This window comes from Sinohyriopsis cumingii, chromosome 10 (genome assembly GCF_028554795.1).
Source record: "Sinohyriopsis cumingii isolate HCF-2022 chromosome 10, ASM2855479v2, whole genome shotgun sequence".
NCBI classification, from domain to species: domain Eukaryota; kingdom Metazoa; phylum Mollusca; class Bivalvia; order Unionida; family Unionidae; genus Sinohyriopsis; species Sinohyriopsis cumingii.
In genome coordinates this window covers 30,382,722-30,407,198 of record NC_142970.1, presented here as the reverse complement: position 1 = coordinate 30,407,198, position 24,477 = coordinate 30,382,722, and the positions used below count along the sequence as shown (strand labels likewise).

At 35.5% G+C, this 24,477-nt stretch overlaps 2 protein-coding genes across 8 annotated transcripts in view; one reads left to right on the top strand and one right to left on the bottom strand.

The window, feature by feature from the left end:
• LOC149789830 (anoctamin-4-like) overlaps positions 1-20,193 on the top strand; it is a 190,558-nt gene extending 170,365 nt beyond the window's left edge. For all 7 annotated transcript variants that reach the window (XM_089971827.1, XM_089971825.1, XM_089971822.1 and 4 more), the window contains 2 exons: positions 4,367-4,472; positions 10,829-20,193. In XM_089971827.1, the coding sequence (XP_089827953.1) occupies positions 4,367-4,472; positions 10,829-11,002 (280 nt within the window). In that variant the 3' untranslated portion in view covers positions 11,003-20,193. The remainder of the gene's footprint in view (positions 1-4,366; positions 4,473-10,828) is intronic.
• Positions 20,194-21,536: 1,343 nt separating this feature from the next.
• LOC149789829 (uncharacterized) lies at positions 21,537-22,364 on the bottom strand. The gene has a single exon (XM_089973135.1). It carries the CDS (start codon positions 22,362-22,364, stop codon positions 21,537-21,539), a length of 828 nt encoding a protein of 275 aa, XP_089829261.1.
• Between the last annotated feature and the right edge of the window lie 2,113 nt (positions 22,365-24,477).

Below are 24,477 nucleotides of genomic sequence, written 5' to 3'. Positions count from 1 at the left end.
TCTATGCTGATGATACCACACTGACGATACCACACTCTGACCATACCACACTCTGACCATACTACACTATAATCATACCACACTGATGATACCACCTTCTGACCTTACCACAGTCTGATCATACCACACTAAAATGATACCACACTGATCATACCAAACTCAAATGATACCACACTGATCATACCAAACTCAAATGATACCACACTGATCATACCAAACTCAAATGATACCACACTGATCATACCACATTTGGTGTAGAAAGAATGGAATGACTCTAAATATATCAGAGACTAAAAGTAGTACAACAGCCCACAAAGTGTTTTATTAAAGCGATGTTCATCTCAACATAAATTATTATAATATGGTATTTGGAAACTGTTAGGAATCTTATCAGACTCCAGAGTTATGCTGAGTCTATTCATACAGTGGACCACCTAAAAATAATTTCAGTCAAAGAAAGGATACTTATCAGAAGAACGTCTCTGAAGTTGTGTACAAAATTTCAAATCAAGATGGTTCTCAGTACCTCCTATATATGATCAAACCACAGGAAGCAAATGCAGATTTGTCATTTTTTTTTCTGCCTCGAGTCATAATTACAGAAATTCAAAAAGCACCTAAAGAATTAAGAAACATTTTGCATATTGAAGTTCAGTCTTTTGGAATAGTTTTTCTAATTACATGGAAGAAGTACCCATGTGAAATACTTTTCTCAAAAGATAAGAAAATGGCTACATGTATATCTGTATGATCAATAAGTACATTCTTTTCTTTTCTTTCGTCTGCAATTTCTCCTTTTATGGAATTGTAAAATACTGTGATGAATCCTTGTAAATTAACATTATTATTATTATTATTATTATTATTATTACCTATAATGCTGTGAGTGTATAGTCTGGTCTTTTGTCCATCATGCACTATATGATGTCTGTTTACAGTTGTGAATTAGAACTTCTCATAAACTTAATCTCCAATTAGCATGACATTACAATTCATTCATTGGCTGCCATTCGATTATGGCCACCATTAGTAAAATATAAATACCCTTAAAAAATGTCTCAAAAAACTACTCGGCAGAACATGGCCAAGTTTGAGAAAAGCACCCAGGCATGACATTTATTCATATATTTCTTATCTGCTGTCTGATATGGCCACCAGTACTTGAAATTAAAAACTTTAAACCAACTTCTTCTCATAAATTGCTCAACAAAATGTGACAAACTTTAACAGAAAACATCCCAGCCAGGCAGGCCTGAACAAATGATGGTAATCCACTATCAAATATGTCCACCATAACAGAAAAACCTTTAAATGACTTCTTTTCAAAGGGCACTCAGCAGAATGTGACCAAATTTGACATAAAGAGAATTCAACAGAATATAATCAAAAGAGCACTGAACAGAATAGGAACCACATTTAACACAAGGCATCATGACTTTGATGCCTTCAGTCATTTACAGATGATGCAGATCGATCTTAAAGTATGACAGCCATTACTAAAATTTGATAAAATGACTTCTGAGAAACTGCTGAGCAGAATTTGACAAATCATTTGTCATTTAGGACTATATAATGTATACCAATGATGCCAATTGACAATCAGATATGGCATCCATTATTAAAAATGGAATCTATATGCATAGGGTTAATGGCACATAATCAAAATACAGGCTATATTGTGCCAAATTAAATTTAGGTTGTCAAAATGCAAAGATAAATAGTTGCAAAAAACGTTGACATGATAAACTCTTCGAACTAATAAAAACATGTGCTGCAAGATAAAAGGTAAAAGGTAATGGTGTTAAAGTTCTGAAAAAGATATATAAAATATAAAAAAAATGGTTAAAAATTTAAAATCCTTGAAAAATAGAGTAAATTTATTATATTATCCACATTCCCTCAAAAGTCCCAAGGTTTTCTCTGGTGGTACATCATCATAAAGTTTCTTGATTGCCATCACAATAAAACAGAATGATGGAAGTTTATGTACTCAGCAAGAATGTGTTACACAGGCAGGGTATGCACTCTGGTTCAGGTTTACCCATCAGGATGTATGCTTGAATCAGGTATGATTGTCTGATTGTTACAAAACCACCTCATTTCTGGGAATTATGTGAGGAGTGCCACTCTCCAATGGTCAGTTTCACTTTCCAATACTTTTAATTCCCTATATTTTGCCAGTTAGAATATGCTGATATATAATAGTTGAAGTCAGTAAATGGAATCTTCCACTCAAAAAAGTCAGTTAATGGAATCTTCCACTCAAATACCAGTAACTGCAAGGCAGAGTTATCTGCCCTTCATTACCCTTGGAACCATAGAAACTATGCAGTCAACAGAATTACAGTGGTGCCCCTCTTATACAGCCACACCTTCTGCACTGGGAAAGTGGCTGTATAAGACAGGTGGCCTCTGCAGAGGGGCAATGTATATGCGAGAAATATGTATACATGTATGTATGTGTATGTAGTAAAGAAGCTATACAAGACTTCAAAACATTTAATATTTTCATTTAAAAGTATCGTTAATTATTAAAAAGTTCTTGTCTTATAGGGTGGTTCAGACTTATTTCTAGTTGACTTAAGTTGATATTTTTTATTTTTTAGCATGAAATGCGAGTGGGGTATTGCTGGCTTACACATGGCAAAACCTTCAAAAATGTAATTTAAATCTAGGTACATACATTGCTTGGCTTTTAAAATGATTCTCTTTCAATTTACACCATTGCTCCACTGGTGCAGAATATTCTCCTTATCTGTTACAATGTGGTAATTTTGAGTCTTCCCAACATAAAAGTTTTCGGTAAGAACAGCTAAACTCACCCCACTGTTGTCAGGTCAAATAACTTTTACTTTTTCTTCTAAAGTATTAGTTATCTGTTTATGTGATGATATATTAAAGCTTTGTAATGATTTATTCCTATGCTGCTAATTCTACATTACAGCAATTTAATTATGCAGACAAAACTTTTGTAGCTTAGACAAAATGCCCTGTTAGTAAAGGGAGTGATAAATGTACTCTCACGTGATTTTTCAGTCTTTGTCTGGTACCGTTCTATGTTCAAGGTTAATTTCTTTCTTAGTGCACAGAATCTATATTTAGCCAATACTGACCATGTTATGATCTTGACAATTAGATCTGGTCATAACCATCAAAGAGGAAAAACTCAACAGCTTCGTGAAGCCCAAAATTCTGTCACAACATTGTTGACTCCATTTCCTCTTAACATCTTTATTAATGATATAATATTCACCTTAGTGGTACATGTACTTTAGCCAACACTTCATTCAGTAATGAAAACCTGACATTGGTAAAGATAATTAGATTACATACCATACTACATGAATTAAATATTGGTTCTGGACACATATTAAAATAAAATGTGGCAACCTGTTGGGAGGTAATTTCACATTTATTTCACTTATATGTAGGCCACTAATTATGTTAGGTGGGTGGCTTTTCTTGATAATTGCTTTTCAACACAAACTGGGCAGTTCGAAGGAAGTCTGGCCATAAATAGTGGGTGGCTGCTGGTCCAGGGTGGGGCTGTTCATGAGGTACTAAAAATAGAAAATCCTTCAAATGACTTCTCAAAAACCAATTAAATTTGACTGAATTTGACAAAATTAGCCTGTCATGAAAGCTTTTTACATTTGTGCAAATGATGCTAATTTGCCATCAAATATGGCTGCTGTTACTGAAAATAGAATAATAATGACTTTCACTATTTCTTCTATAAAACTGCTTATAAACAAATTTGAGAGAAAGTGATGCTGATCCACCATCAAGTATTGCTTCTGTTACTAACAATGGAAAAACATTTACGTCACTTTATAACAAAAAGAAAATATACTCAGCAGAATTTGACTAACTTTGCCACGATGCATCTTGGCATTGGGGATTTCAGAATTGGCTAAGCTTGAGAGACCTTGAAAGAATTTTTTTCCTCAAACATGCAATCAATAGCATTGGAAGAAATTTCCACAGAAGGCACTCAACTGACCCATATTTCTTGGCCACCTGTAGGTTATTATAGAGATGTTAGCCAGATGAATGATCTCAGTCCACTTGGGTCTCTTATTGTTCATAAATAACAGTTGATTAATTTTTCAAATACAAGGAATTCCTACAAATTTTGAGAGTATAGGACTTATATCAATGGGCTTCAGTGTATCATTAAATATAAAACAGTATGAAAGACATTTGAAAATATAAATTTATGGAGGAAATTTTAAGACATTTAGTCAGATTGGCACTTTGACCTTCAAATTTTCTCTAAATCAGCATTTACTATAAAAACCAACTTTCCAGTAGGAATAAAGAAAAGAAAAGAAATTCTTGTTATGCATTGTGCTTTCTGTTGCAGATACCGTGATTTCCGGAATCCACCAGGTTCTTCTAATGAGTATGAGTACAGTATTATCTTCTGGCATATACTTGCAGCCAGACTGGCCTTCATTGTCGTTTTTGAGGTAAGACTTTTAGTGTACCATAATCTGGATGACATACAAGGTGTCAGCTGCTTTTGTCAGGACTGGGTAAAACAGGCAGCAGTACATTGTTTCCAGCAACAGAGGTGGCTTTTGGGTTATGATCACCTTTCTGCCAGTATAGTTGCTATAGTTAACAAACATCAAATGTCACTTTAGACATACATATCCTCTGACATATAATTAATTTCCCTACATATATTTTTTATTAAAATCCTATTTATTTTACATACTGTTTTACAGATACAGTGTGAGAGGTTCTATCTGTCCCTATTTTTTTCTGTTCTCTTAACTCTTAGAACACTGTTTGCAAGAGAGTGACCATATTTGACCTGATATTTTAAAGGCATGAGTCAATGACAATGTAGGTTTCAGATCCTGGATGCAACCCCAAGGAAAAATAATATGGAGATCAAAGGTTATAAAGTAATTTGGATTCTTCTTTGTAATGTAAGCTCCAACTACAACAAGCGATGGAGGAGAATCATATTTTGTATGATGTTTCAGGAGGACGAGTTGATGGCAGCCAAAATTTTCAAACCTTGAATGCAGCCACATGGTGCACATGTTTATGATGGCTTCCATCTTCTATTTGTAAATGCATCGACTAAATGCATAAGTGGTGTGAAGACTTTTTGTGAAAGCATTTTATTTCATACCACATACATGTTAATGCTGTTTGTGTGGAATATTTACAAGAATTTCTAAACATATGCATCGATTACAGTAACCAAAAGGATTCAATTTCATCAAGACAATTAAAAACCTAACCATTATGTACCACATACCATACCTCACAGAAGTCATGACTGTTTCATTTGCTCTGCATTTTTTGCCACTTCTTATTTTTAATTTTTGATTTTTAATATAATTTTTGAAATAAAAGCTTAATTTTTAAACAATTATTTCTATATTGATCTTCAATAGATTACTTGGGATTTACCTCTTTACTATTTTGAACCTAACATGGGATATTGGTTTGCTTAAATTAAAGGAGACCAGAAATGAAACTTTTTCTTTTACGTATGTAATTCTCTACAGATTTTAATTCAACTGTAATGTTTTATAAATTAAATAACATAAGTGGGTAGTGATTATATTGCGTGGAAGATACTATGATTCTGTAAATTGCCGAGTTTTGATGAGACGACAGATGACGTGGTCACGTTATGCAATACTAGCCAGTCCTCGAATACAAACATAAACATGGTGAGTGAGGCAAACAGGAGGAGACCACATTTGGGTTGCATATTCAGAAGTTAAATCTGCTGTCTGATATAATAGTTTATGTACTGTACTGGTCAGTGCTAAAAGAAATTTGTTAGGCACAAGTCCTGACTGAAATTCCACAAGCCTCGACAGTTCATTCCTGTCAACTCTCAAGCTGGGAGAAAAACCTCCCGATTTTGGGGGTATTTCCTCATCTACCTCCTCTAAATTTTTCGCAGCGAAGTCCGGATTACTACATTATGTCTGGCAGTTTTCATTTGTCAGAAGAAGAAGAAAAAAAACAACCCCAAACCATTTATAAATAGATATAACGTATGCAATCCACAGTCTAAACTGCCACACTGCAGACATAGCGATATGACTGAAAAATTGTTAAAGCTACGTTAAAAATTCAAATCACGCACACACGTCTAAATCCGGCACTGGACGAAATAATTAATATCACACAACAGGGTTTTTTTCTTCAGTAAATAGAACATGAACATTAAACATTATTCAAGTAAATTTCAGATGTTTTTAAACAACTACAACAGTACTATAGTATATAAAAAAATTAAAAGAATAAAATTGTTACCAATTAGCTTAAATGAATGATCACTGTGAATGCTGTGAAATTTTCTCTGCAAACAAAATCATATCTCCATTTCTGCCAAAGAAACTCGGCCAGTTAACACCTGACATTCCTCTACTGTATATGTAAAGTTTAATTACCATGATTAAATTAAAACAAGGAATAAAACAAAATATACCATGCAGTATATGTGCCCCTAAAGAACTAATTCAGAATAAATATTTTATTCAGCAAACAGTGTTACATGCATTAAAACTTAAACCTAAGGAAATAAGGTGGGGCATAAAACATGGGAAAAACAGTTGCCACATGTATGGTAAACTTGTGGCTGCAGATATGAACTGTTAAAATGAAGTGATTGGCATCATAAGTAACAACAAAATAGGCATCGTTTATTTGGCAATCAATTGCTGGTGCTTGCAGACACACACTGTCGAACATGGTTTCTTTGAAGTATGTCCGAAGGCGCAGGCCTTCAGACAAGATTAATGCAAGGATAAGGATTAACTGTTCATTATTGTTTGCATACTTAAATCAGAACTTTAGCTATTATGCAATTTAGTCAGAGCTGACCAGAATACGCAAAAGGGGCTTGTCCTGGGTGAATAATAAGGCGTATCACAGGGAGAAAAGGTACATCCCATGGGCGATCGCACATTGGGGCAAGGGGGTTGGGTCAATAGTCTCCTCCCTCCCCCCCCCAATTTCTATTGTCAGCCAGTTAATGTGAAACTTTGACCTCTTTTCTTTTAATTGCTATTTAAACTGCCCAAGGGATACTTTTATATCAGTTCCAATAATTACAGATTTACATGTAACAGGCATACACTGAAAGTTTTTTTTATAATTTTTAATTTTTTTAAGATTACTGAAAATTGTGCTTCCTCGAAACATGACAGGTTTAGAATCTTATTTTTAGCAAAGCTTCCATTTGATTAAAATCAGATCTAAATTTCACCTAGGACAGTGGTGATTTGATTTAGATTGTGCCGTGTTAAGGCATGTATGTCAACATCTTGAAAATACATTTACTCATTTCACCAGTACGATCAAAGTTTCCTCAGGCAAACACTTTTTGTTGTGACAAGCCTGATGGGCACCTCACTTTGAATACAGGATGGGCCAGAACTAAAACCAGAGGGGCCCAGGGTGTCGGGCTATCAGGTTTGTTTTTAACACTGCTGGTGTTGATAAAAGATCTGTGAATTGATTGGTGCATTTTGTGGTCACTTACTCGGCCTTCTGCCTATTTTCGTAACTCACACGTTTAACACTTTTCCCAGGATTTAAAATGTCCAAAGGTATGTCTGGAACAGCGCCAACTTTTAGTCTAGGCCTAGCATTTGCATATCCTTGAGCGGCCAATTTTTCACGATCCCTTTCGTAACATTCTTTTGAGAAACGTAACGAGCACAGAGTGCTATATGGTGTTGCTTTGAAATTGACTCGTTTGTAATAATGTATCCATTCTTTCATTATGCCTTTATCTTTTGGAAAATAAAAAAAAATATTGTCCAGGCTTTCTTAATGTTCTATTACACCCGTAAGCAACGCAAAACAGCATTGTCTTTTACTCTGGCATCTCCCACTTGGGCTGCTGGAGTCGCTACTATGATGTTAGATCCCGAAAGTAACCAAATAATCATAGAAATTTTGCATACGAGGTCATGGAAATTCAGCTCCTAGAACATAGGCCAATATTTAAATATTGGCATTACGGTCACAGATGATACTTGAGAATAAGGTTTTCTGCTATAGTACTTTTATTATTATTCTATATTTCCATTCGTTTCTGGTCTCCTTTAAAGCTTGGGCATACCAATTTTTTTTGTATGATATGTTATAAATTAACATAATTTGTTTGAAAAATAACAGCATATATTTAATTTTCTTCTATTTTTTTTAATATTTCTACCTATTTCAAAAATGTATAATTTCATCCATCAAATAATTCATAATCATGCTCCCTTAACTTTTTTTTTATTTTTTTTAAAAATAATTTTGTGATCAATAAAACACACCAAAACTCTGTACAAAAATGTCTAAGGTGTCTCAGGACTTACAGTACATGGAAAAATTGCTATAATTTTGTCCCATCTTTTTTAATTCATAAAAAATTATTTTATATTTGAAAATAACTTATGGTGTCACAAGACTAAACAACATTTCTTCTGTTTTGTTCTGTGGTGGAACCCTTGTAATTTAGAAGACAACCATTATTTTTGACAGTATATTAGGATTTAGGTTCCTGCTGAATCATTAGTTTTGTTTGCTCTACTAGATGCACAATGCTTATTTAAGCCATGAAACATTTATAGAATTCAGGTTATCTTATTTTGACCAAGAGATGAGAACTTTAAATTTAGCCAACTTATGGTAAGTTTTTACTTTAAAATTTGAAAACTTAAAAAAATTATTTCAATTTTTTTTTGCTAGGGTTAAGATAGTTTATGGTTGTTTTAAAGAAATGATCTTTCTTCATTTTTGATTTGGAGTAAAACCTGTTTCAAGCAGGAAATGAGAAAATCCCTGGCCACTAAAGACAGGTACTTGCTTTTTTTTTGCTCTACACATAGATGGGACTTTGCAAAACTGCCTGTTTAAGACAGGTGATTGCTTAGAATGATGTACAAGACAGGTTCAACTTTTAGTTTTTAGAGATTTTTAAGAATCAAGTTACATTTCCAATTAATTGAAACCATAGACAGATGCTATGACAGTGATTTGGAGTAAAAATCTGTCTTAAGCAGGAAATGAGAAAAATGGCTGGCCACTAAAGACAGAACAGTTACTTCCTTAATTCAGGTTTTATTTTTTTCTATACATAGATGGGACTTTGCAAAACTGCCTGTTTAAGACAGGTGATTGCTTAATGTGACCTACGAGACAGGTTCGACTTTTAGTTTTTAGAGATTTTTAAGAATCAAATTACATTTCCAAATAATTGAAACTATCGACAGATGCTATGACAATGATTACCCACACTTTATTTTATCACCCTCATTAAAGTCTGTCAAGGATTCTCATGCTTCTTTTGGTGTAGAAAAAGTTCAGGGTACTACGAGATCCAACCAATAATTGGATAGGTGCTAAACACACAAATCAATGAATGCTTTAGACAGATGTATAGGTCCTTGAATGCATGGATCATTGCGTGCTTTGGACAGATGGACAAGTCCTTGGATGCACAGATCAATGCATGCTATGGACAGATCCTTGAATGCACAGCAGATCAATGCATTCTATGGACAGATGGATAATTCCTTGAATGCATAGATCAGTGCATGCTTTGGACAGATGAACAGGTCCTTGGATGCACAGATCACTGCATGCTTTTGGACAGATGGACAGGTCCTTGGATGCACAGATCAATGCATGCTATGGACAGATCCTTGAATGCACAGCAGATCAATGCATTCTATGGACAGATGGATAATTCCTTGAATGCATAGATCAGTGCATGCTTTGGACAGATGAACAGGTCCTTGGATGCACAGATCACTGCATGCTTTGGACAGGTCCTTGGATGCACAGATCAATGCATGCTTTGGACAGATGGACAATTCCTTGGATGCACAGATCATTGCATACTTTGGACAGATGGACAATTCCTTGGATGCACAGATCAGTGCATGCTTTGGACAGATGGACAGGGCCTTGAATGCATAGATCATTGCATGCCTTGGGCAGATGGACAGGTCCTTGGATACACAGATCAGTGTATGTTTTGGACAGATGGATAGGTCATTGGATGCACATGCCAATGCATGCTTTGGACAGATGGATAAATCCTTGGATGCACAGATCAGTGCATGCTTTGGACAGATGGACAAGTCCTTGAATGCACAGATCAGTGCATGCTTTGGACAGATGGACAGGTCCTTGGATGCATAGATCATTGCATGCCTTGAAGAGATGGACAGGTCCTTGGATGCACATGTCATTGCATGCTTTGAACAGAGGGACATATCCTTGAATGCACAGATCAGAGTACAGATAGACATGACCAGTTACAATCTCTCTGCAGAAATACAGAAACAAGAAATTTTGAAAGAGATTGCAATAAAAATCTTGAAACCAAAATATTATTCTTTGCCACCAGCATGATAAATATTAGAATCCAAAGTAGAAACTGGTTAGAACTTGAGTGAATGTCCAACTAATTGTAGCTACTAAATATTAGGTTATCATTTAAATTAAAAACCTTTGCTTCATCAACACTCAATGTCGTAAAGTAAAATATCTCAAATCTACAACTGAATTAGAGTCATAGCCCACAGAGACTTGGCTTGAAGGTCTTTCTTCAGTTATGTAGAAACAAGGTGTTATCAGAAACTTAGGATAATACAGTGATAATGAACTTGCTTTGCACCTCACTATGTAGCGATCTGTCCAAATTTAGTGCTTTTCTCCAGGTTGACAGGAATCTTCCACCTTATGTCACCATATGAGCTGCTTAAGGTATAAGTTGTTAGAACTTGGCATAATACTGATTTAATATCAGTCGAGTGTAAACTTGTGATAAACTATATTACAGAATCTGACTGTGTTCCTGACATGGTTGATTATGTACCTGGTGCCAGACATGCCATATGCTGTCAAGCTTCAAATGTTGAGAGAGAAATACCTGGTTAAGGAGGCACACTTTTCTGCAGAGACCATCAAACAGAATAATGATGAAGAACACCAGGCCAAGCAGCCTCTTTACTGATCACACCCACCCTCCCTTGCAAGGTTCACCTGGAAACAGATGCACTGCACAGGGATGGATTACTGATGTCATGGAGGGACCATCTTCAGATCTTCATCTTATTATTACATTGGAACAAAGATATGTACATAGCTTGTTTTAACCATAATTTTTCATTGTAAATTGCATGAATTTTTAAGCAAATCATAGACATTATTTGTTGATGCATTTTTTTTAAACCATTACTTTACAAACACTTAAACATGTTCTATTACAGTTACTTTTTGATACAAAGTGTCCTTAAAATTTCCACAACAACTACATACTCAGGTTGGAAAATATATATACAGTTTATTTAATTACTTTTATCATCATATGGCTTATAATAGTTGGGGAAACTCACCAGAATTTTCACCTGACATGAATTTTGTAAGCTAAACAATGCAAGTTAATTTGCAGTTAGGTATCAGTGGCAAGCACAGTAACTTTGTTAATATAGTTATAACTGTATTCCTAATTTATCTGTTGCTCAAGAAAAAGCCAAATTTGTGCCATAAACACAGTAATTCATTTGCTTATTGCCATATTTATTTAAAACGTTGGATCAAACTAAAAAGAAAGACAGTACTCCCTCATCGCTGTCCTTAGAAATGATATCATGTACTGACTTCTAGTTAAACCACCCTATAATGAAATACATAATATAGCTAATTCTACTACCACTTAATACAATTTTATCCATGGCCACAACCTTGTTACTTGATCGGTGTTATAATGAAGGGTGCTATAGTAAGGGAGTGCTGTATGTGTAAAAAAACATTTTTGGAAAATACATCTTAAGATTAAGAAACTACATTTTCCATGCCACTTTTGTTCAGAAGTATTTGTGAGAAATTTATGACTTTAAAAAGAAATTTGCTATATGAATCATAAGTTTTATGACTATTCTTTTCCTTTTCAAATTTAAATTCATTTTAGTTCCAGTATTTTGAAAGATTTGCAGTTCACACAGGACTTTTTGTACACTCAAAGATTGAATGTACTTTGATTTTATTGGTGCTGATTATAATTGTAAAATATATTGATGTAGCATGTTTTAAATTGATACAAAAAAACAACCTCAAAGAATATTTGAAAATAGGGACTGGAAGAAGAGAAAGTAAATTGCTTTATTGCTTTAAAATTAAAAGAACATTCTTAGGTTGTGATTTAAAGGGACCATATGTTTTTTTTAAAAGGTAATGTACTAATATCCTAGACAGTAAGACTGAAAATTGTGAAAATTGGTTTTGAATTTGTTGTAATAGTCACTTTATTTTTGTAGGTATCATTTGTCCCCTAAAAGTTTTATTCTTAAATGTAGGATTGTAAAGAGACATTTCTGTTCGAAATACAGTCATAGTCTTTCTTAATAACGTAGTAAAATTAAGGAAAATTGAATTGGTCATTTATATTTAATATTTTGTTAAAATTTAAACAAAATTCAAATTAATACTTTTGATGCAGAGTAAAATGTATTGTGATACAAGTACCACCAACTGGCCACATATTTTTGTTGATCTCTAGATTACCAAGTATGTCTGATTCATCTTCCTGAAACAGGTCATCCTTATGACTCCTAGGGAGGTAATACAAAGTAGAAATAAACAGATTGGTCACCAATTCTTTGATTTTGTTGATTACTTAAAAATAATAGATCATTGTTTTGCTATCAAAAATGGAAATCAAAGAGAACTCCTGATGAAGACAGTTCTGATGTTTGTGGACTTTAAGCTGTTTTTCCAAAATAATTTGTGACAGAAATAAAGGTTGATGTTGATGGTTGAAATAATGGTTGTAATTGGTGGTGGAAATAAAGGTTGATATTGATGGTTGAAATAATGGTTGTAATTGGTGGTGGAAATAAAGGTTGATATTGATGGTTATTGCAGATCTTAATGATCTGCTGATTTCTTTGCTTATTTTACGAATGTTAGTTGATGTGATTTCAGTTTATTGTAAAAATAATGCTTCTTATGAAGACATTTTTCTACCAGACTTTGACTTAGGTATTTGCTGTTGATTCTTTACTTTAAACCTGATGTGATTAAAATCATGCATTTAAGAAATTTTTATTTTTCTGTATATTTTATTAAGATTTTTTTTTACTTATAATTTTATTTTTTAATTCACGTGTTAGCAATACATGTTACCCTTCATTTGTTGTCCTGCACCAAGTTGGCTGTATCTTTGTGAAATGGTAAGGCTTGAAGATGTGATGCCTGATTTTGCATATGTGATTAATTTTTCAGCGTAATTACTTTTAAAAAAATGTGTGACTCTGGTAATTGTGTATCCTAAAATAAACCCTGTTTTTAGTGTCCACATTTGGAGAGTTAATTCTTCAGGTTGTGATAAAGAAATACAGTGCAATTGAAGATACATACAATTATTCTAATTGTATTCAGCATGCACCTGAAACATTGAGTGATTTTAATTCATCAAGTTAAAAAAGACCATGTTTTTCATTAAATTAAATTTGATTTTTCTGATGAACTTCTTAAGATTTTATCAGCTAAAATGAATGTTTACTTTGATTTTCTTTTTTGGATAATAATTTACATGTTGACTGACATTAATTATACTTTAAGTGTTCTTATGATTACATAGATGCAAGCCATAAAAATCGATCAGCTGTAACAATATGATTCACTCTATGTTATTTTTTCAGAATTCATGGCCATTTCATGAACTTATTGCTGTTTTTACACTTTTGTCATGAGTATCTGATTCAATTGTTAACATGAAATATTGCCAAGCCTTATCTGTTACCTTGTATAAAACTGACTTGTCTGTTTACCCTGTATAATATTGGCTTGTCTGTTTTCCTTGTATAATATTGACTTGTCTGTTTTCCTTGTATAATATTGACTTGTCTGTTTATTCTAATTATAAAACTGACTTTTCTGCTTACCCTGTATAATATTGACTTGTCTGTTTTCCTTGTAAAATATTGACTTGTATGTTTACCCTAGATATAAAATTTACTTGTTGGTTTACCCTAGAGATAAAATTGACCTGCTTACATGAAAATAACTAGCACAGTATGGTTTGTATACTTGAAAATAACTAGCTCAGTATGACTTGAATATATGAAAAGAACTAGCACAATATGACTTGCATATGAACACCTACACACACAACACTGCAGAGAATTATCTTTGTAATCCCTTAGATAACACTGAATGAATGATGTAGATAACTACTGCCTATACTTACAAGTTGAGTATAACTACAAACGACATAGACCCAGATCTGCCATCACATAATGCACTGGCAGATCAGGATTTATGTTGTTTGTTATACTGATTACTCCTATACTTGCTGCTATGTATAGCCTGTCTTGTGCTGAAAAATGGTGTTAAGGCCTATAACAACAACAACTCTATGATGTTGCTAAAAAGTTTTGGGTTGAATGAACACACAAAGACTAAATCTGCTGGCACATTGTACAATCACAGATCTGGTCTGGTAGATCATAAAACTGAGCTTGGGTCTGAGACTTTCACACTCAACTAATCGGAAACTACTTTTCAAACGTAACATCATTTATGGTTGGTCCAAACAAAATCTCTAGAAAAATTAAAGCTGCAGGCATGGATATACATTTATAAAAGTCGCAAGTATGTTATTACCCAAGGAAATATCTTAGTTTCTTTTTTGTTAGCTAAAACTTCCCTCCCACCAAAAATATAAGAGTGACTTAATTTGTGTTCATGTGTTATGCAAATGAATTAGAGGATAACTGTACTGTTATAGTCATTATAATGAAACAAATGTGATTTTTTTCTCTATGATGTTTTTAGCGAAACCGATGAAACATTAAATTTTTAACTGTATAACCACAATGATACCATGGCAGTCTGAAAACATAATACAGTTATTCTTATTCTAATACAGTTTACCTTCATTTGTCTCCAAAATAAATATTGAAAATTTGTCTTTGTCCATGGAATTACAATGTACTTGCTCATCAATCAAGCCCAACTGCACAGACCCAGATTTGCTATTGCATAATGCACCAGCAGATCTGGGTCTGTGCATTTGGTTACATGTAATAAGCAGAACAAACAATATTGACCCAGATCTGCTGGCAGATCAAGGAAGGCTTTGTATGAGGTTGGACTCAACTTATAAGTGAATATATACTATATATAAAAAGGACGATTGTGATATTAAAGTTTTTATTGTTAATAAATGTTAATGTTCAGCTAAATAGCTTATCACATTCACAGATGTCTTAGAATCTGAATAAGAAAATAAGGTCACATAAATATCATTTAATTTGTCCATGACAGATGCCATGATCTGTTATAATAGCTACAGAAATTGTGCTTGGTTAAGATTAGCAAACTTAAGTGGAATGCAACATTTTGGTAGCTTACAGGACTTCTTGTACAGAACCTGATACTTTTTGTTCTCATCTTTTCATGTGCTGAATTCTGCATTCAAGTCAAAGTTTATCAGTGTTTAATGTTTTCAGATCCATTTCACCACATTATTTAATAAGACGTGAAGCTTAATTGTAATGCTTATGATGTCCCCACAGGAATAACAAAATAATGTTTGTCAAATATTTTACTGTTCTAAAATTGTATGACTGGTGAACAAAGAAAACAGTAAAGTGTATAGTTGTTTTTCAAATTTGTCTCTGTTAACCTGTGCAGCTTGTCTAGTCTTCAATTTTTCAGTTCCATTTTTACTAAAGAGTTAATTTTACTGTTTATAGGTTACAGGTTGTTTGCATATTTTTAACAGTTATTGTTAATATTTTTAATAGTTATTGTTCATCATAAGATTTTTTCACAAATGGAAAAGTGTAACTTTTTGCTCTTAAAGTTTAACTGTGCTTAGTGATATTCATTTCTTTGCTGTGTTAGTGTAAGGTTTGTGTTAAATATTTATAACGTATATTTTATGATCATTATGTTGGATTTTTTAATAAGGTATCACGTATAACAAATAAATACATTATAAAAATTTTGATCAGTGCTTTCTTCCTTATGCTTTTTATGGGACACAACAAAATTATTTACATTATAAGTGAGGGAACTTTATACTCCTTGTCAGTCATATTGTTGTGTAGAGTTATTCAGTAAAACATGGATCACCATTTATACTCATAAGTCTAGACAAACTGCAAAGAGTAAAGATCGTGATCTGCCATTGCATTATGCACCTGTAGATCAGGGTCTGTGATGTTTATTCTACTGATTACTCTGCACAGACCCAGATATGCTAGTGCATGATCTGGGCTCTTTACATTTTGCAGCTGGACTTGACTTATAATGAAGTATCGACAGTATCCAGGAAAACTTGGGAGATTTTGTCCAGATAATTGGTTGTTCATATATTAACTAATTATTGTATTCACAATAAAATGTGTGCCTGAGAAACATGCCATTGGTCCATGTAATCAATACGTTTGGGTAACTGACATCTGCATATTCAATTCTACATATTTACTATATGGGTTGTGTAGCATTCTTCATGGTGGTCTATATTTTGGACAGCTTTAATGTAAAAATGTACTTTGTTCACGCTAGTCTATTCTCTATGCTAGTGTTTTTCAGTCAACAAATTTTTCTTTCAAGAATTACAACAACACACTTCTTGCAGTATCTAATTTGTTCTGAGTGAATATCAACCAACATATCTGGACTTTTTTAAAATAAAATTTAAAACCAGATCTGATACAGGTCATTGCTTGCATTTTTGTATTGCATTTTTGTACTTCACTGAGCTTATGAACACAGTGTACATATACAACTGAATTTTGACCTGACTTCGTATTTAGTTGCACTGCAGTGAATATGTGAATAAGTTGATAGTCAGCACTGTGACATTGAGTTCAAAGTCAGAGGTCTTGACTGGTTTATGAACATGATAAAACAAATGCAAAGGTTGCTTCCTTGCTCAGGATAATTCATGATCATTAGTAATTTCCCATACTCCAAGAATAAATACCTTAAGAGCTCAACATTTTCCGCACTATCACACTGCCTTCATCAGTGATTAATGTTGATCACATGACTTATAATGGCGTGATAATGCTGAAAATTTTGAACTTAAGATATTTATGCACAGAATATGGGTAATTACAAATGATCATGATAAAACAATTACAAATGGACTTTATCAAATCCAGTTTGTTGTGATGCCACTTAAATAGCATTTTGTTCCCCCCAAAAACCATTATAGAGATAGTTAAATATGGATTTAACTAAACTTAGTATGTGTGTATATATTTAAATTGAGACATTTTCTCTGATTTTCTGTCTGTCTGTCTGAGACAAGTTCTCTGATTTTCTGTCAGTAATATCAGGTTCATGGGCAAAAACCATGACATAGAATTTTTAGTGCATTTATAGGTATCTTGTTAATATTATAACTTAGCACTTGTAAGAAAATACTTTTGTTAACATATAAGATATGGTGGAGTTTCTGCATCAGATACATTACCTGATCACATTACATTAGGATAAATTTCCTTACTACCTCCTGATCCAACCTTCCCAGAAGGACAGAAAGCATATTTCTTGCTATAATGTAGACAAAGGTTGGCAACTCTTACAGATTAACTCCCCTTTCTCCCCACTAGGTGGTTACCATTATACTGTACCAGTTTTTATTTTTGCTGTCATGCTTTAGAGATGTTTTCAAGAGAATCCATTTAATCTTATACTTAAATCTCTATTTTCAGTGGTATAATGTTGCTTTACATGGTGCATACAGCATGCAGCCTTTTTTTGTGAATTTATTGAACTGTGAATTGTGGTGAATTTATTCATATTTTTGCAGTTATCATACAGTTCAGTTTTTTTATTGTCACATTTGATTTTGATCATTCACATTCATTTTGGCTGGAGAAATGTTTTCAACTATCACACAAGTCATTTTAAGGCAGTTTACATTTTTTTATTTATATATATTTGTTGTATGCATTTGTTGGTTCCTCTTCATAATTGCAGATTTTCTCTTGTGCAACACGTCTATTAATACAAATTGTCTCTTGTTATTCTGTGCTACCATTAGGGCAAGTTCATCCTTTTAGTAGAACAATTATGCTTCTACTGGGTGACATTCCTCCTTCTCTTACCTATTAATTTCTTAGTAAATTTTGTTTCTTCAATAATACTTGCTTGATCATGTAAGAAAAAAATAATCCCTCGCACTGTCCTGATGCAATACAAGCATCCTTTAAAGTTTTTCCCAATTAAAGCTGGTACATCAGTGTATAATGGTAACCACCCAGCATATATCAAGACAAGTTACCATGTAGGAGTTGCTTTATTATATATATATATATATATATATATATATATATATATATATATATATATATATATAGACAGACATAACGAATATATGTAGATATAACAATATTCATCTGTTTTTCCAGGAGGGGTGGATTCAGAGGCAGCAAAAAGAAAGTTATTTTAATGTAATGTAATCAGGTAAGTATTATCCGAGAAACGTAGTTTACTGAAAAATTTGCTTTCTCAAGAATATCTGATCATAGATTCTTGGAAATTCTTTTCAGCCAATAAATTGTTGGTCCTATTGATGGACTCCTGTTGTGTTTGTACTTTAATTGCATGAATGAAAAATACGTATTCTACATATAGGGTTTCTTTTATTTGTACAGTTTAGTTCTATCTTAATATAACATTAGTTTGCTTAAGGACTATGATATAATATACAAGTTACTGCAGAACTATTTTATTGTTTCAGGGCCATTACTGTGGAAATATGGAACATGACTTAAGTTACTACAACTTTAACATCATAACCCCTAGAGCTTTTTGTCATTTTTGCCTGAAAATCGAGTAGGAAACACATTTTGAAATCTATTTCTGAATAGACTCGAAAACACCAAATCCCCAGTCATCTTTCAATAACATACTGCCTAGTTGTGTTAGAAACATTGTTTTTTGTTGGCTATTTGACTCGCGCATGAGCAGAAGGGTAAAAGTTGGACTTTTTTTTTAAAATACTTTTTATTTGTTTTTATTTGTTTTGCTAAATGGAGCCATTATTTTTGTATCGAGACCACTCTATTCCAAATGCCCATATTATCCTACTTTTTGCAAAGGCTTATCTGTCTGTTAGCAGTTCATACTGGTTTGCCTTAGATCTGAAACCAAAAAGTCTAAAATCCGGACACAAAATCGGATTCCGACCACAGGCGAATTTTGGTTAAAGAAAAGTCGGGTCCAAAAAATCAGGTTTTTCTATTTGTATTTTGTAGTGCAACTAGATATTCCAGATTATTTGGTATCATTGTAGAGCTACATCTGTCTACCTTTCTATAATACCACCCACTTTAGTGTATCATGCATGACCATGACACTACAGAGCTCGGCAGTAGGCTACTACCTCCTGCCCCGTAAAGTCGTCACTAGGGGTTAATGTGTTAATAGAAACTATTGGAATCTAATGGCATATAGATTCATGGTTTTAAATCTTTATAGTGTATATTATATTTCAGTGCCAGTAAGTTTATTTGCATATATTCTTGTATGAAATCTTATTTCTATTTTTATTTTTTATTATCAAAGTAATACCTTGACTGAATTTCTGCTGTGAGCTCATGGATGTAGAAGTTTTACTGTGAGTCCATGGATGTAGAAGTTCTACTGTGAGTCCATGGATGTAGAAGTTCTACTGTCAGCCAATGGATGTAGAATTTCTACTGAGATCCCCTGGATCTAGAAATTTTACTGTCAGCCAATGGATGTAGAATTTCTACTGAGATCCCATGGATCTAGAAGTTTTATGTTAGCCCTTGGATGTAGGATTAATAAACCAATCATAACTAAAACAGTTATATGTACATATAACAGTTTATGACTAAAATTTTAATTATTTCAGGGGTTTGTGAAAATGAATATTTTCAATTAACACACCATTCTTAGTGATGTTATCTATGGCCCTTAATTTTGTTGCTGTTTGCTTTTTTTTCCCGTTCTCTATTATTTCCCATTTGCTGTAAATTTACCAAACTTGTATTGAATCTTCCAGAAAAGCAAATTGATTTCTATCAACATGGTGGATTATACTTTTTTATTTTAATTGATTAATTTTCATGTACTTTTCTACGAATTTTATTTCCATGAAATAAAGAAAAATACTGTGCAATCAGAGTTGTAATATTAAATTTCTCAATACAATATATTGTCTTTCTGATTTATTTTACAAAACATCAACACATACATATATGAGGGCAGTCTCTTGGGCCACAGCAGACAAGTTGTGCGATCTCATCGATGGTGAATGTGCATGTGGCTCCTGAGTCCAAATTCTGATGCACACAGGCGGTTGCAGATGGGGCATTGGACACCAGCGGATGGGGGTGGCTGGAACACAACTCTGTGAGGTCTCTCACAAGCTGCAGTCAGCCTGGAAGGTGGAACTGGCCTTTCTGTTCAGGGCTCACCAGCTTGAGATGGTGGGGTTGAAGGTCTGCCTATTTGATATGCATCTTGAGATTGTCTTTGTACCTCTTGCAAGGGTGGCCTTGGTTATGGTTGCCCTGGGCTTGTTCGCCAAAGAACAGCTGCTTTGGGATTCTGTTTTGATCCATGTGGATGACATGGCCAGTCCAATGAAGCTGGGCCTGGATTAGTTTGGCTTCATTGCTTGTTATGTTGGTTCTATCAAGGACTTTCTGTTTGGTGATTCAGTCCTGCCACTTGATCTGCATGATGGATCTCGGGGAGCGCTGGTGGAATTGTTCCAACTGACTGATATGCCTTCGGTAGACAGTCCACGGTTCATAGCCATACAAGAGAGATGTGAGGACAACTGCATTGTACACCTTCATCTTTGTTGACTGGTGTATATCTTTGTGCTGCAAGACCTTGGTTCGGAGTCGTCTGAGTGCTTGACGGGCTTTTTGTATCCTCACAGTGATCTCTTTGTTCAGGGAGCTTCACTGGATATTGTGCTGCCTAGGTAACTGAAACTGTCCACATTATTCAGCTGCATGTTGCCAATGGTGATGCAGGGTTGTGAAGGGACAGTGTTTGGAGCAGGCTGGAAGAGGACTTCTATCTTTCCTAGACTAATTGTGAGTCCTAGATTGGGGCGTCAAATAACCTGTCCACGATTGCCTGTGGGTGAGTCTCTTCATGGGCCATCTTGGTTTTTGCAGCTTGGCGATGGATATCAAACACTGATCCAGGCGATCAAGGTCACAAATGGCATGGAGCAGTACCTGTGTGAAGAAGAGGTTGAAGAGTACCAGAGCGAGTACACAGCCCTGTTTGACACTGTCAGATATGGGGAATTTCTTAGAGGGTTCACTGTCTGAGAGAATCTCTCCAGTCATGTCATCCTGAAAGAGCTGGATGAGGTTGGTAAACTTCTGAAGACAACCAAGCTCCTTGAGTACTACCCACAGTGCATCTTTGTTGTTGTATTGAAAGCCTTTGTCAGGTTCACGGAGACGGCTTACATATTCATGTTCTGCTTAAGGCATTTCTTTTGGACTTGTCTAACTTCAAAGATTATGTCAAAGGTGCTGTGGTCTGAGCGAAAAACCACACAGAGACTCGGGGAGGTTATCTTCTGACACTGCTGCAATAAGCCAGTTGAGAATGAAGCGAGCAAGTAGTTTGCCAGCTATGGAGAACAAGGAGATGCCTCTGTTGTTACTGTCGTCCGCAAGTGTGCCTTTATTCTTATAGAGGGTCACAATTGATGTGTCATGGAGGTCATCTGGCATCTCTTCTTCCATCCACATGCTGATTAGCACATCGTGGAATGCCTCCAGAATCCGTTCACTGAGAGCCTTGTACACATCCTTTCCAAGTGCCCTGCCACAGTTCATTTGTTTAATGGCTAACATCATCTCCTCTATCGTTGGTGGCACATCCAGTTGGTCATGCGTTGGCTGTTGGGAAATTTGGACAAGAACAGATTGGCTGACCAATGAGGGCAGGTTAAGGAGCTGACTAACGTGTTCTTTCCATCTGTCCTTAATGTCAGCTTTGTCCTTTATTATTGTACTGCCATCTTCAGCAAGCAAGGGAGCAGAGCCAGACTTTGAAGGGCCAAAGATTGACTTGATGGCGTTGTGGAACTTGTTGGAGTTATTAGTGTCCGCATAGCATTGCACTTCATCAGCTTTCCTTTCCCACCACTGGTCATGCATCTTGCAGATTTTTCTCTGAGCCTCAGCTTGATAGGATTTAAAGTGGTCTTTTTTGGGGATGGAGTTTGATTCATTCTTCCAGTCCATGAATGTTTTGTTCTTTCTGGCAAGCATATCTTCAATGGCACCATTGTTTTCATTGAACCAGTCTTGATAGGTTCGCTTCTTGGGGCTCAGAGTCGCCATAGCTGTTTCTCTTACCATGTCTCTGAGCTTGTTCCATTTCTTCGAGGCATTCCCATGTATAGGTCCATTGATGGACAACTTGTCATCTAGGCTCTTCTGGAAATTGAGCTGGGTGGAAGGCTGCTAAAGTTTGACAACATTGAAGGCTTTGCATACAAGCTTAGAACGCCTTGGGTGATGTGGGGCAATGCGCAGCTTTAGGGTAGTTGGGAGAAGTCTGTAGTCTGTCCAGCATTCTGCTCCTTGCATGGCCTTGGTGATGAGGACATCCTGGGCATCGCGCTGGCAGACTATTACATAGTCGATTAAGTGCCATTGGTGAGATTTGGGGTGTATCCAGGTGTTCCTGTGTTTGTTTGCCATTTTGAATATTGACTTTGTGATGAGGAGGTCTAATTCTGTGCATATGCTGAATAATAGCAGGCCATTGTTCATCTTGCTGACACTGTGCTTGCCAAGCACACCTTTCCATCGACCATAATCGTAGTCAACAAGGGCATTGAAGTACCCCAGTAGTATGATCTTGTCGTCAGCTTTAACTGAGCACAGTACAGAGCTGAGGTCTGCAAAGAACTGTTCTATGGTTTCCGCTGGGTTCGAGAGGGTAGGGGCATAGATGTTGATGATTATTGCATGGCGTTTGTGGCTGATGGGTAGTCACAATTTCATTAACCTCATTGATACCAACAGGCAGGTCCAGAAGCTGCTTCGGAAGACCTGATTTGATAGCCAGGCCGACTCTGTGGATCCAGTGTTTGTTTTGGGCTTTTCCTGTGCAGAAGGTGTAGCCGCTTGCTAGCTCACTCAGAAAACCCTCCTCTGTGAACCTGGTTTCATTCAAGGCTGCAATGTTGATATTGTAGCATGAAAGCTCCTTAGCAACTAGGGCTGTTCTCCTGTGAGGTCATGCAACGTTCTCTTTGTCCATGAGAGTACGGATGTTGCATGCTCTAATAAGGAGGTTTTTTCTTTGTTTTGACTGCAGATATTGATGATCTTGCCAGCCATGGCAAGCTGGCCAGGTTTTGAAGGGCAGGATATATTTTAAGCCACCTTTTCTAGGCCCATCCCTATGCAGGGTGAGCAGCACTGTCCTGAAAAGGTCTGCTCAGTTGCCACGGATGCTGCCAAACTGTTCCGTTACCCTGGGTACAGAGCAGAGCGACCACTTGCCCAAAGGCCGCCTACATGCAGGTCTCTAGCAACAACTCTCAGTGGTCATCTCCACCTATTGCTTTGCCAGTCGCCCCTTGCTGTAGCACTTTGGTAGGTGTAGGTAGGGAACAATGAGTGTGATGATAGGTGCACAACATGACCTGTGCGTGAAGGAGATTTAAGTGAAACAGCCTTTGCAGAGAAGCCCCACTCTAGGCTTTGGTACATGGAACTCAGCGGCACAAAGATTCGTCACGGCTGGGAACTACTTCAGCTGCATTGGATGGCCATGATGTTTTCAGTGCTTTGTCATGCCCTGCACTCTCACAAAGCCTTGGCAGATTTGCCTTCATGGCTGTTGGATCATTCAGTTGATGTCTTCCGCCCAGTCTGTCGAAGCTGGCTTTGCATGCAAGGATAGGCAAGTTCCTAACTCACCGAGGGTTTGAGGCCCGTCAACAACCCTCAACCTGGTTTAGCCAGCCAGTCAAAGTCGTTGCCCGTGGTGTGGCCGCTGTACATACTACAGCTGCTTGGAGCCACAGGTGAGAGATGAGCGCCAAAGGTGGACGAGCTACTCCCAAAGGAGCAAGACATGCCCCCCCCCCGAGGTGTGTGTGTGTATGTATATATATATATATATATATATATATATATATATATATATATATATATATATATATATATTAAACTGCTTCCTTTTGCAAGGGATAGATGAGGTTGTACTTACCAAGGACTATTACATATTTCTGCCAAAACCATGAAAGATTTTATGGATGGAACATGTAACATTATTTATTTCCATTCATTCCATCATGTTATGTCCATTGTAAGTTTAATTTCAGGTTACGCTATTGATTTTTGAAGAAATTTTGGATCAAAATCAAATTGGGTACGAGTCTTAACATTTAGAAGGCCATTGTCAGTTTCAATTCTCATATTCCAGCAAGATGCTGCG